The sequence below is a fragment of the Sinohyriopsis cumingii genome, chromosome 8 (assembly GCF_028554795.1).
Source record: "Sinohyriopsis cumingii isolate HCF-2022 chromosome 8, ASM2855479v2, whole genome shotgun sequence".
NCBI lineage: Eukaryota > Metazoa > Mollusca > Bivalvia > Unionida > Unionidae > Sinohyriopsis > Sinohyriopsis cumingii.
The window spans coordinates 100004670-100020748 of record NC_142968.1 but is presented as its reverse complement, the minus strand read 5'-3'; the positions used below and the strand labels follow the sequence as shown (position 1 = coordinate 100020748).

Here is a 16079-nt window from a genome sequence, read left to right as displayed (position 1 = left end):
CTCCTTATAAGACAGGCAAAATGTGGCATTTGATAAAGGTGTTCAGCCACCAGAAAAAAAAGTAAAAGTTGAACGAGAATGATGAGGAATAATTCTTATGATAGGGAAAAGCATAATGGAAAATTTCAGAAGAAATTTACAAAAGACAGGGAATGCCTGAATTATGACAAAGAAAAGAGCATTATGTGGTGTAACTGGCGTACGCAATTCGCAAAAATAAACACACAGAAAACATCCAGTTTTGTTGTGGGTTGTTCGAACTTTAAAATTGAATCGGTAAACATACATGAAAGCTGAGTGACATTGTTTTGTGAACAGGACTAGTAAAGATTTGACAGGACTAGTAAAATTCTCAATATACTAGTCCTTCTGGCTACAAAGAAATTTGTGTTAAATTTGAGCCCTGATATATGATATTCACATATGGGGACAGAGGGTACTACCTACAAAGTGAACAAGCAGTAGAAGTGTTCAATATGTTCCTATATGTATTGGTACATTCTCACACCAGGTAAGATGGAACATTTGAGCTGGCACTATTCTCGTTAATATACCTGTATATACTTTTAATGGAACTATAAAGACAGTAAATTGAATAGATCATACTAGCTGGAAACATGTCACACCATCACCCATTCCACAGAGATATTTTATACAATATTCCAACATCACCCATTTCACACATATTTTATACAATATTCCACCATCACTGAGTTCACACAGATATTTTATACAATATTCCACCATCACCCATTTCACCTATATTTTATACAATATTACACCATCACTCATTTCACACACATATTTTATACAATATTCCTCTGTCACCCATTCACCCATATTTTATACAATATTACACCATCACTTATTTCACCCATATTTTATACAATATTACACCAACACCCATTTCATGCACATATTTTATACAATATTCCACCATCACTCATTTCATACACATATTTTTATTCAATATTCCACCATCACCCATTTCACACATATTTTATACAATATTACACCATCACTCATTTCACACATATTTTATACAATAATACACCATCACCCATTTCATGCACATATTTTATATAATATTCCACTGTCACCCATTTCACACATATTTTATACAATATTACACCATCACTCATTTCATACACATATTTTATACAATATTCCACTGTCACCCATTTCACACATATTTTATACAATATTCCACTGTCACCCATTTCACACATATTTTATACAATATTACACCATCACTCATTTCATACACATATTTTATATAATATTCCACTGTCACCCATTTCACACATATTTTATACAATATTCCACTGTCACCCATTTCACACATATTTTATACAATATTACACCATCACTCATTTCATACACATATTTTATATAATATTCCACTGTCACCCATTTCACACATATTTTATACAATATTACACCATTACTCATTTCATACACATATTTTATACAATATTACACCATCACTCATTTCACACATATTTTATACAATAATACACCATCACCCATTTCATGCACATATTTTATATAATATTCCACTGTCACCCATTTCACACATATTTTATACAATATTACACCATCACTCATTTCATACACATATTTTATACAATATTCCACATCCCCCATTTCACACATATTTTATACAATATTACACCATCACTCATTTCACACACATATTTTATACAATATTCCACTGTCACCCATTTCACCCATATTTTATATAATATTCCACTGTCACCCATTTCACTCATATTTTAAACAATATTACACCATCACCCATTTCACAAAAATATTTTATGCAATATCACACCATCACCCATTTCATACATTTGTATGATATTACACCATCACCCATTTCACATATATTTTATACAGTATAACCCCATCACCCATTCCTCACATATCTTACACAATATCACACCTTCACCCATTTCACACAGATATTTTATGCAATATCACACCATCACTCATTTCATACACATTTTATATGATATTCTACTGTCACCCATTTCACACACATATTTTATACAATATCACAACATCACCTATATCACACATATATTTTATACAATATTCCACCACCACCCATTTCACACAGATATATTATACAATATCACACCATCACCCATTTCACACAGATATTTTATACAATATCACACAGTGACACATTTCAAAGATATCTTATACAATATCACACCATTTCATACATATTTTATATGATATTCCACCGTCACCCATTTCACACAGATATTTTATGCAATATTAAACAATCATCCATTTCACACAGATATTTTATGCAATATCACACCATCACCCATTTCACACACATATTTTATATGATATTCCACTGCCACCCATTTCACACACATATTTTATACAATATTCCACCATCACCCATTTCACCTATATTTTATACAATATTACACCATCACTCATTTCACACACATATTTTATACAATATTCCACTGTCACCCATTCACCCATATTTTATACAATATTACACCATCACTTATTTCACCCATATTTTATACAATATTACACCAACACCCATTTCATGCACATATTTTATACAATATTCCACCATCACTCATTTCATACACATATTTTTATTCAATATTCCACCATCACCCATTTCACACATATTTTATACAATATTACACCATCACTCATTTCACACATATTTTATACAATAATACACCATCACCCATTTCATGCACATATTTTATATAATATTACACCATCACTCATTTCATACACATATTTTATACAATATTCCACTGTCACCCATTTCACACATATTTTATACAATATTACACCATCACTCATTTCATACACATATTTTATACAATATTCCACTGTCACCCATTTCACACATATTTTATACAATATTCCACTGTCACCCATTTCACACATATTTTATACAATATTACACCATCACTCATTTCATACACATATTTTATATAATATTCCACTGTCACCCATTTCACACATATTTTATACAATATTCCACTGTCACCCATTTCACACATATTTTATACAATATTACACCATCACTCATTTCATACACATATTTTATATAATATTCCACTGTCACCCATTTCACACATATTTTATACAATATTACACCATTACTCATTTCATACACATATTTTATACAATATTACACCATCACTCATTTCACACATATTTTATACAATAATACACCATCACCCATTTCATGCACATATTTTATATAATATTCCACTGTCACCCATTTCACACATATTTTATACAATATTACACCATCACTCATTTCATACACATATTTTATACAATATTCCACATCCCCCATTTCACACATATTTTATACAATATTACACCATCACTCATTTCACACACATATTTTATACAATATTCCACTGTCACCCATTTCACCCATATTTTATATAATATTCCACTGTCACCCATTTCACTCATATTTTAAACAATATTACACCATCACCCATTTCACAAAAATATTTTATGCAATATCACACCATCACCCATTTCATACATTTGTATGATATTACACCATCACCCATTTCACATATATTTTATACAGTATAACCCCATCACCCATTCCTCACATATCTTACACAATATCACACCTTCACCCATTTCACACAGATATTTTATGCAATATCACACCATCACTCATTTCATACACATTTTATATGATATTCTACTGTCACCCATTTCACACACATATTTTATACAATATCACAACATCACCTATATCACACATATATTTTATACAATATTCCACCACCACCCATTTCACACAGATATATTATACAATATCACACCATCACCCATTTCACACAGATATTTTATACAATATCACACAGTGACACATTTCAAAGATATCTTATACAATATCACACCATTTCATACATATTTTATATGATATTCCACCGTCACCCATTTCACACAGATATTTTATGCAATATTAAACAATCATCCATTTCACACAGATATTTTATGCAATATCACACCATCACCCATTTCACACACATATTTTATATGATATTCCACTGCCACCCATTTCACACACATATTTTATACAATATTCCACCATCACCCATTTCACCTATATTTTATACAATATTACACCATCACTCATTTCACACACATATTTTATACAATATTCCACTGTCACCCATTCACCCATATTTTATACAATATTACACCATCACTTATTTCACCCATATTTTATACAATATTACACCAACACCCATTTCATGCACATATTTTATACAATATTCCACCATCACTCATTTCATACACATATTTTTATTCAATATTCCACCATCACCCATTTCACACATATTTTATACAATATTACACCATCACTCATTTCACACATATTTTATACAATAATACACCATCACCCATTTCATGCACATATTTTATATAATATTCCACTGTCACCCATTTCACACATATTTTATACAATATTACACCATCACTCATTTCATACACATATTTTATACAATATTCCACTGTCACCCATTTCACACATATTTTATACAATATTCCACTGTCACCCATTTCACACATATTTTATACAATATTACACCATCACTCATTTCATACACATATTTTATATAATATTCCACTGTCACCCATTTCACACATATTTTATACAATATTCCACTGTCACCCATTTCACACATATTTTATACAATATTACACCATCACTCATTTCATACACATATTTTATATAATATTCCACTGTCACCCATTTCACACATATTTTATACAATATTACACCATTACTCATTTCATACACATATTTTATACAATATTACACCATCACTCATTTCACACATATTTTATACAATAATACACCATCACCCATTTCATGCACATATTTTATATAATATTCCACTGTCACCCATTTCACACATATTTTATACAATATTACACCATCACTCATTTCATACACATATTTTATACAATATTCCACATCCCCCATTTCACACATATTTTATACAATATTACACCATCACTCATTTCACACACATATTTTATACAATATTCCACTGTCACCCATTTCACCCATATTTTATATAATATTCCACTGTCACCCATTTCACTCATATTTTAAACAATATTACACCATCACCCATTTCACAAAAATATTTTATGCAATATCACACCATCACCCATTTCATACATTTGTATGATATTACACCATCACCCATTTCACATATATTTTATACAGTATAACCCCATCACCCATTCCTCACATATCTTACACAATATCACACCTTCACCCATTTCACACAGATATTTTATGCAATATCACACCATCACTCATTTCATACACATTTTATATGATATTCTACTGTCACCCATTTCACACACATATTTTATACAATATCACAACATCACCTATATCACACATATATTTTATACAATATTCCACCACCACCCATTTCACACAGATATATTATACAATATCACACCATCACCCATTTCACACAGATATTTTATACAATATCACACAGTGACACATTTCAAAGATATCTTATACAATATCACACCATTTCATACATATTTTATATGATATTCCACCGTCACCCATTTCACACAGATATTTTATGCAATATTAAACAATCATCCATTTCACACAGATATTTTATGCAATATCACACCATCACCCATTTCACACACATATTTTATATGATATTCCACTGCCACCCATTTCACACACATATTTTATACAATATTCCACCATCACCCATTTCACCTATATTTTATACAATATTACACCATCACTCATTTCACACACATATTTTATACAATATTCCACTGTCACCCATTCACCCATATTTTATACAATATTACACCATCACTTATTTCACCCATATTTTATACAATATTACACCAACACCCATTTCATGCACATATTTTATACAATATTCCACCATCACTCATTTCATACACATATTTTTATTCAATATTCCACCATCACCCATTTCACACATATTTTATACAATATTACACCATCACTCATTTCACACATATTTTATACAATAATACACCATCACCCATTTCATGCACATATTTTATATAATATTCCACTGTCACCCATTTCACACATATTTTATACAATATTACACCATCACTCATTTCATACACATATTTTATACAATATTCCACTGTCACCCATTTCACACATATTTTATACAATATTCCACTGTCACCCATTTCACACATATTTTATACAATATTACACCATCACTCATTTCATACACATATTTTATATAATATTCCACTGTCACCCATTTCACACATATTTTATACAATATTCCACTGTCACCCATTTCACACATATTTTATACAATATTACACCATCACTCATTTCATACACATATTTTATATAATATTCCACTGTCACCCATTTCACACATATTTTATACAATATTACACCATTACTCATTTCATACACATATTTTATACAATATTACACCATCACTCATTTCACACATATTTTATACAATAATACACCATCACCCATTTCATGCACATATTTTATATAATATTCCACTGTCACCCATTTCACACATATTTTATACAATATTACACCATCACTCATTTCATACACATATTTTATACAATATTCCACATCCCCCATTTCACACATATTTTATACAATATTACACCATCACTCATTTCACACACATATTTTATACAATATTCCACTGTCACCCATTTCACCCATATTTTATATAATATTCCACTGTCACCCATTTCACTCATATTTTAAACAATATTACACCATCACCCATTTCACAAAAATATTTTATGCAATATCACACCATCACCCATTTCATACATTTGTATGATATTACACCATCACCCATTTCACATATATTTTATACAGTATAACCCCATCACCCATTCCTCACATATCTTACACAATATCACACCTTCACCCATTTCACACAGATATTTTATGCAATATCACACCATCACTCATTTCATACACATTTTATATGATATTCTACTGTCACCCATTTCACACACATATTTTATACAATATCACAACATCACCTATATCACACATATATTTTATACAATATTCCACCACCACCCATTTCACACAGATATATTATACAATATCACACCATCACCCATTTCACACAGATATTTTATACAATATCACACAGTGACACATTTCAAAGATATCTTATACAATATCACACCATTTCATACATATTTTATATGATATTCCACCGTCACCCATTTCACACAGATATTTTATGCAATATTAAACAATCATCCATTTCACACAGATATTTTATGCAATATCACACCATCACCCATTTCACACACATATTTTATATGATATTCCACTGCCACCCATTTCACACACATATTTTATACAATATTCCACCATCACCCATTTCACACAGATATTTTATACAGTATAACACAATCACCCATTTCACACAGATATTTTATGCAATATCACACCATCACCCATTTCATACACATATTCTATATGATATTCCACTGCCACCCATTTCACATCCATATTTTATACAATATTACACAATCACCCATTTCACACAGATATTTTATGCAATATCACACCATCACCCATTTCATACATATTTTATATGATATTCCACTGCCACCCATTTCACACCCATATTGTATACAGTATTACACAATCACCCATTTCACACAGATATTTTATGCAATATCACACCATCACCCATTTCACACACATATTCTATATGATATTCCACTGCCACCCATTTCACACACATATTTTATACAATATTACACCTTCACTCATTTCACACAGATATTTTATGCAATATCACACCATCACCCATTTCATACATATTTTATATGACATTACACCGTCACCCATTTCACACACTTATTTTATGCAATATCACACCATCACCCATTTCATGCATATTTGATGATATTCGACCTTTATCCATTTTACACACATATTATATAAAATATTCCACCGTAACCCATATCACACATATATTTTATACAATATTCACCATCACCCATTTCACACATATTTTATGCAGTATCATACCATCACCCATTTCACATATATTTTCAACCATAATACCTTATTATTATCATAATTATCAGTGATGGTGATATTTTTATGGATTGGTATTATGTTGCTCACCTATAGGGCACACTTAATTACCAACTTAATGGTGACCCTTGCCCAAGAGCACATGCTTGCCAATGCCATTTGACAGTAGGGTACAGCCTTGTTGACATATTGACTTTCACCCTGTGACATAATAGTTTTTTATGTGAACTTGATAAAGAAGCTTTCTGATGATGTAATCTTTGACTTTTTAAATAAAAGCAGTTTAAATAAAAGTTCTTAAAAATGTATACTAATGAGTTTAACCAATTTACCAATATATTTTATTTGCATATTTTTCATAGGATTTTTACCTCTTTATCTTCATCTTATTGGTATAAGTTTATTTTCAGAAGGAATTGCTTTTAGGCAATTTAACTTTACCATTTTTACTGCATAACTTTTATTTAGCACTATGTTTACCTGAATTGTGCAGTTGAGTTGTTAATCTCTATGTATCCATCCATCCATCCATCCTTTCAGACTATATTTATTCACTATCTGTAAATGTGTACTTATTTTAAGGAAAGATTATTAGAATGATGAGGAATAAAAATGTCCTCCTCAAAATTGGCATTATTATTTAGATTCACAAAGAATTATTCCAACAATGCATTTTTCACAGATTGGTAAATTTCTATTTCACAAGTTGATTCAACTGGTCTTTAAACATTTTTAATGTGGAGAAAAGTTTTATACTTGAAATATTTTGTTATATCTGATTATGGAATGAGAAGTTTATGGTCCAAATTCATCGTTCCATAATTGAGGGTTCTAAGATTTATTACTTGCAAAATGTGTTAGATAACATTCTGAAGTTGAAATACCCTTTTCTGTCACTTTACTCATTTTTATCAGATTTAAGAAATTTAGTAAAGCTCTTTCTAGGAGATGTTTTTCAGATAAATCAGATGGTAATAACTGCAGAAGGCATTCTATACTATTTATTAAATACAAGACATCAGTACAGTTTGGAAGGGAGTAAAGATTGCCCTGAAAGTATTTTTCCCCTGAAACATAATCCCTAGTGAATGCATAACATAAGCCAGCTGTTGGTGTGTATCAGTTCTAATCCAGTGTGGAATATCTGATTACTTTTACTGTCAGGTTGGTTGGCATCTGTTAGTCTCGAGAGACAATGGAAGTGCGCCCATGAGAGATGTCTCAGTTGGTGGTTGTGTAGTGTCTGTTGTGGCTATGTAGCCCAACAAGGGAGTGGGAGTCCTTGCTGCACTTGAAGGTTGTGTCTGGTGTGGATTGGAGCTGCTTCTTCTTCCTATGCAATTGCTTTTCATCAGCTATCAAGCATAGCTTGTCCTCTCTGGCTTTCAGACCAGTGATCAGAGCATGTCGCCAGCTGGACCTGTCTAAATGCAAGGTCTTCCCAGGTGTTGACATCGATGTCAAGGACTTTCATGTTGCACTTGCAGACATCCTTGAAGTGGAGATGTGGCCATCCAATCGACCTTTTGCCAGAGGCAAGTTTCAAATGAAGAATGTCTTTGGGGATCCGTCCATCATCCATCTGTTGTACATGGCCCGGCCAGATGATGCGACTTTGGCAGAGGAGTGTGACCTTGCTGGGAATCTTGGCACGTTCAAGCACCTTGTTGTTTGTTACCTGATCATTCCAGGTGATCCCAAGTATGTGTTGGAGGCATCACATGTGAAAGGCGCTCAGTCTTTTCTCTTGTGAGGCATACAGAGTCCAGGTTTCACAAGCGTACAGGAGAGTGCTTAGCACGCAGGCACGGTACACGGAGATCTTAGTGTTCAGGGTCAGCATGCTGTTGTTCCATACTCTCTGCGACAACCTGGAGAGAGTTGTTGATGCCTTTCCAATCTGCTTGTTGATCTCAGCATTGAACAAGAGGTTGTAGGTGATGGTAGAGCTGAGGTACATGAACTGACTACCTCGAGTTTGTAGTTGTTGATGATGATGCTTGGGGTATCCCCATCCTGAGCCATCACATTGGTTTTCTTTAGGCTGATGGTCAGCCCAAATTCATTACATGCTTTAGCAAAGCAGTCCATCAGGCACTGTAACCCAGCTTCTGTGTGTGGCTAGAGCAGCATCGTCTGCGAAGGGCATGTCCCTGATGGTTGCTTCATGAACTTTGCTCTTTGCCTTCAGTCGTACCAAGTTGAACAGTCTGCCATCTGATCACGTGTGCAGGTAGATCCCTTCTGTGGATGTCCCAAAGGCATGCTTGAGCAGGATAGCGACGAAGATGTCGAAGAGCATGGGGCAAGGACACAGCCCTGTTTCACTCCACTGCAGATGTCAAAGGGGTCGGACGATGAGCCATCATACTGCACTGCCTTTCATGTCATCGTGGAAGGACTGGATCATGATTAGCAGCTTTGGGGGGGCATCCAATCTTTGCCAGGATTGTGAAGAGTCTGTCTCTGCTGATCAGATAGAATGCCTTGGTGAGGTCAATAAAGGCCAGGAAGAGGGGTCTGTATTGTTCTCTGCAATTCTCCTGCAGTTGCCTGAAGGAAAAGATCATGTCAATTGTGGACCTCTCTGCACAGAACCCACACTGCGACTCTGGATACACTCTGTCAGCAAGTGTCTGCAGTCTGTTAAGGATGACACGTGTGAAGACTTTACCCATGATACTGAGAAGGGATATGCCCCTGCAGTTGCTTCTGTCGTACTTGTTCTTGTACAGGGTTATGATGTTGGCGTCTCTCATGTCCTGAGGCACTGCACCCTCGTCCCAGCACTGTCAGAGGAGGTCATGCAGGTGTGTGAGCAGCATGCTACAGCCACACTTGATGACTTCTGCTGGGATGCCATCTTTCCCTGGGGCTTTACCTAATGACAGTTTCTTTAAGGCCTTCTTTAGTTCGGCTACAGTAGGTTTCTCGTCCAGTTCGGCTATGAGATGGAGGTTTACAATGGCATTGAGGGCATCATTGGTCACGTGGTTCTCTTTTGAGTACAGTTCAGAGTAGCACTCCACCCAATGCTCCATCTGCTTGCCATTGTTGTGGATGGTATTGCCTGTGGCAGACTTCAGTGGTGATGTCACTTTCTTCGTGGGACCCATTGCTTTCTTTATGACATCGTACATGCCTCTGATGTTTCTGATATCTGCTGCTGACTGGATGCTCTGACAGAGCTGAAGCCAGTATTCATTGGCACACTGCCATGCTAACCTCTGCACTGTGCTTCTGGTAGACCTGTGTACCTGTAGTGTCTTCTGGCATGGCGATTGTTTGTATTCCAGGTGAGCACTGCAGCGCTCTTCTGTGACTGGCATGAGTGTGATGGAGTTGGCCTCAAACCAGTTGTTGTTCTTTGACTGCTTCTTCCATGAGGCTGTGCTGTCCACAGTCTCTCTGATGTGATCCCATCTCTCTTTGGCACTGCTGTTGGGATGTTCTGAATCAAACGTCTTGGAGAGGGCATAGGTGAATTCTTCAGCCTTGTCTCGATATGACATTTTGCTCACATCAATGCATGGTTTACCCTCTTGCCTAGAGTGGTGGATCTTCTTTGGCTTAAGCTTCATTTTGCAGCACACCAGTGAGTGGTTGGTGTCACAGTCAGTGCTGGTGAAAGTACAGGTAAGAAGCACACCCTTCATGGTAGACTGTCTCAAGTCCAGCTGGTGTCAGCGTTTGGACCAGGGATGCCTCCAAGACACTTTATGCTGTGGCTTTGTCTGAAAGAATGAATTGGTGATGCTGAGGTCGTGATGCAAGCGCATCTCTAGGAGTCGCTGCCCTTTCCCATTCATCTTCCCAATGACAAGCTTGCCAAGACAGGAAGGCCAAGAGTCATGGTCAGCACCCACCTTAGCGTTGAAGTTGCCCAGCAAAATCAAGTTTTCTTCCTTGGGAATTTTGTCGATGAGCAAATCTTACTCATTGTAGAACTCATCCTTGGTATCTGTGGTGGCACATAGTGTGGGAGCATATATGCTGATCAGGTTGACAGACCAGTTGTTGTGTGGAGGCGGAGGGATAGAAGTTTTTTATTTCCTTGTTGGCAAGGTTCTATCATCCCCAGCAGAGTGTTCCTGATGTCGAATCCAACACCAGACTCTCTGGCTTCATGGAATATCTGATTACTTTTACTGTCAAGTGATATTTCAAAGCTAATTAGATTAAGGCTTACACTCCATCTCCCCTCCTGAGAAGTTAACATTAAAACAAAATGTGATCTGATGACCGCATTTCTAAACAAGCTACCTAAGCTTTAGTTTTACAAGTTCAGTCTCTCAGGTGGTTTTGACAATCTTCCTGAACATGTGAAATGTTCATTTTGACTGGTTGGCACTGTTCTGCTTTCATCTGAATCAGATAAAGTATCAGGGTTTGAAATAGTCACTCTGAGAGACTCCGATAGTGAAGTAGACATGGGAATTAAATTTCTCCTATTATGCCGTATCTCTCCCTCATTAGTTACTACCGTGTATGAACAAGGTGTAGATGCCTCAGATTTAACAATGCCTGAAGAAAAATTATCTTTAATCCATACTTTATTCCCTACCTGAAGTTTTTTCATATTTCAGGCATGATGTCGATGATCATAATTTCTCTTTTTGAGTTTGCCTTTGATAGTTTTACAATTTCTTCAGCTTCATTAAATCCAGCCATTTCAGTTGTAAGTTTTTTGGTGTCATTGGCAAAGTAGTTTGCAATTTTCTTCCCATCAATAATTCAGCAGGGCTGTATCCATTCAGTAATGGTGTTGTGCAATATGTCAAAAGAGCTATGTAAGGATCACTTGCTTTTTTAAGCATTCTTTTAATTGTTTTAAACAGCTCTTTTGGTGAGACCATTGCTCTGTGAATATTTTGGACTACTTGTAATATGCCTGAATCCATAATTTGCCACAAATTCTTTAAGTATTGTGGATGTGTATTGTGGACCATTATCTGAAACTAATACTTCTGGTATACCATGTGGTGCAAAGATTGATTTGAGATGATTGACAATTGCTTTGAACCTGCACCTTGCAATTTTGCTATTTGGATATATCATGAAAAATAATCAATCACCAAGAGATATGTTTGACCATTCAGATCAAACTGGTCTGAAGCAACTCTTTGCCAACGTCAACTTGGTATTATTGGTTCAGCTTGATCTCTTCAGTGTTTTTAGGCAATTTGGAAGACTTTATCAAGTGTTCTAGTTGAATGCTTAGTCCTTTCCACCAAACTGACGTTTTGGTGTGTTCTTGGCATTTAACTATGCCTTGGTGACCATTGTGAATTATCTCTAGGATTTCTTTTTGAAGTGATTGTGGTATGACCATGCATATACCTTTCATTAAAAGACCATTTTGAATTGTAAATTCACCTCTATCTGCCCAGTATGATTGAAGTTTTTCATCAATAGCAGATTTCTCTGGCCACCCCTTTTCACAGAATTGTTGTTTGCAAATCGAATCATTTTTATATTCAGACTTTATTTGTTCAAGTTGAGTATCTGATGCAGGCAAATTACTATGAAATCGACATAGGTGTTTGTTTCAGCCTGAAATTCTCTGTCACTCTCAGAGTGATAACTTAAAGGTGATCTGGTTAGAGCATGTCATAGCAGTTAATAGATTTTTGCCAGCAACATGGACTATACAAAAGCTGAATCTCATCAAACATAAACCAGCTGTTGGTGTATATCAGTTCTAATCCAGTGTGTAATATCTGATTACTTTTACTGTCAAGTGATATTTCAAATCTACTTAGATCAATGCTTACACCACAGGTTGTGGGTTCAATACATGCTTAACACACCAGCCTCATTGGTGTGTCCTTGGGAAGGCACTTAGCTCACTTTTTCTCACATGATATAGCCAGAACTGTGCTAGAATTGCTGTTAAAATCCACAAATCATGTTTGCCTATCCATCGTACTTATCTTGACAGCAAGATATCTAAAGAACTGTGGAGCCAAACAAGACCAAACTGGATATTTAGATATATTAGGTGTGTCCCAAGATCTGATTAGGTTCTGGTAATGGACATTTTTCAAGGTCACATTGCCATAGCTAGTACATCAGCTTGTAAGCAACTAAGATATCTCAGATATGATTTGACTCAACTAAATCATATCTGATATGCAGATGACTTAGAGGATCCCATCATCTTTATTCCTTTGGATGACCTTGACCCAACTTTCAAGGTAATATAGTGACATTCTGTTTGCTTGAGTTGGTGTTCACAATGACCTTGTAAACAAGATATCTCAACAACTGTTATATCAAACCAGTCCTAACTGGATATTTAGATGCCTTGAGAAGATAAACCTGGATAGGTTTTGGTGACTGGGACCAATCTTTCAAGATTTAATTGGGATACTTTCAGTTTAGTGAAGGAATCAACTTATAGTCAACTATAGTACTTCAGTTTATAAGCAAAATATCTCCAATCTGGTTTGATCAAAACTGGGTCAAGTATTATATGAAAGTATTATATGAAGATGCCTTGGAGGTTCCAAGACCTGATTAGCTTTTTAGTGACCCCGATCAAATGTTCTTGTTTGCAAATAAAAATTCTCTATGCATTTGGGCTTTATGTATCATTGGTGTGTTTGTAAGGGAAGCTTATTTAGTATGTAAGCAAGATATGTGAGACTAGAAACTGGAAACAATGAAGAGCCAGATCTGCAATGGCATAATACGAGATCTGCTGGTGCATTATGTGATGGCAGATCTGGGTCTGACTCCGTAGAGTTTGCACTTGGACTTGACTTAGAATCAAGTACATATGGTATCCACTCCCAGAACCAAAATTATTTGGTCAAATGGTAAAAGAGATATCTTTGTCACGTGACTTCCCCTTCTGGGCACAACTTTGACCTTTTGACCTTGCCAGTAGCTTCTCGTGGGTCGGTGGTTCTTTCCGGGGTTTTCCGGGTTCTTCCTCCACCATTAATACTGGCCGCCATGTATAGCCTATCGTGCTGAAAAATGGCGTTAAACCCCACAACAACAACAACAACAACAACCTTTTGACCTAAAGAAAATTATTGTCCTTCTATGTTACATTCGTTATGAAATGTTATTTAATTTACCTTGCTAGATTTTTCCATTCCTTTGCAAGTTCTGTTGTGTTGGAATGCCATTAATTTTCATTCTGGTACTAAAGACATGTTTATTTTCAGAAACATATCCCATCTGGCTATCATTATTATCAGTATCATTACAGTTATTATTGTATTGATGATAGTGATGACTTTAGATGTGGATGTTGTTGGTGGTGATGATGGATGTGTTCATATGGTGATAAATGTAATTGCTTTTGTTTTGTGCTGTTGTTTATGAATTGATTCATTACTTCATTATCAAGCCTTCGCTATTTTTAAGTGCAGTGTTATGGTACAGTTGTTCTTATATGGCCTAGGTAAATTACAGTAGTCTTTTTTTAAGTGCACTGTTAAGGTACAGTTGTTCTTTATTGGCATAGGTAAAATACAGTGGTTAGTACAAACACACAACAATTAATTTTTGGTTCATTTGAATTCAGTATGCATACCAAATGAATTGTGAAACATGCATTACAGTAGGGATTTAAAAAATCAAGTATTTAACAAAGTAATTTTGGGTTTTGTCTTAAATATTTTTCTATAATTTCTGTATGCTTATTTTCAGACATAACACCAATGGCCATTGCTTTTCTTCTTGCCAACTGTGTTTTGATGGTCCTTGCAATCATCTGTGCATGTAAGTTTTGGTTTTGTTCTATGTTTTACACCTTTGTGGTACATTTATTTATGTATGTATTTTAATTATACCACTGCTTTGAGGCAGGTGGTACACAGTGGTATATGGTGATACATTGTGGTACATGGTGGTATACAGTGGTACATAGTTATACCCAATGGCATACAGTGGTATGAAATGGTAATACCAGGATTCAAGCTCCACAGCTAGTTGTATGTTT

At 35.0% G+C, this 16079-nt stretch overlaps 1 protein-coding gene across 1 annotated transcript in view; it reads left to right on the top strand.

Moving 5' to 3' along the window:
- LOC149794232 (transmembrane protein 145-like) overlaps positions 1-16079 on the top strand; it is a 70938-nt gene that overhangs the window by 17195 nt on the left and 37664 nt on the right. Inside the window, exon 6 of the mRNA XM_089968351.1 lies at positions 15788-15859. Coding sequence (XP_089824477.1) covers positions 15788-15859 — 72 coding nt within the window. The remainder of the gene's footprint in view (positions 1-15787; positions 15860-16079) is intronic.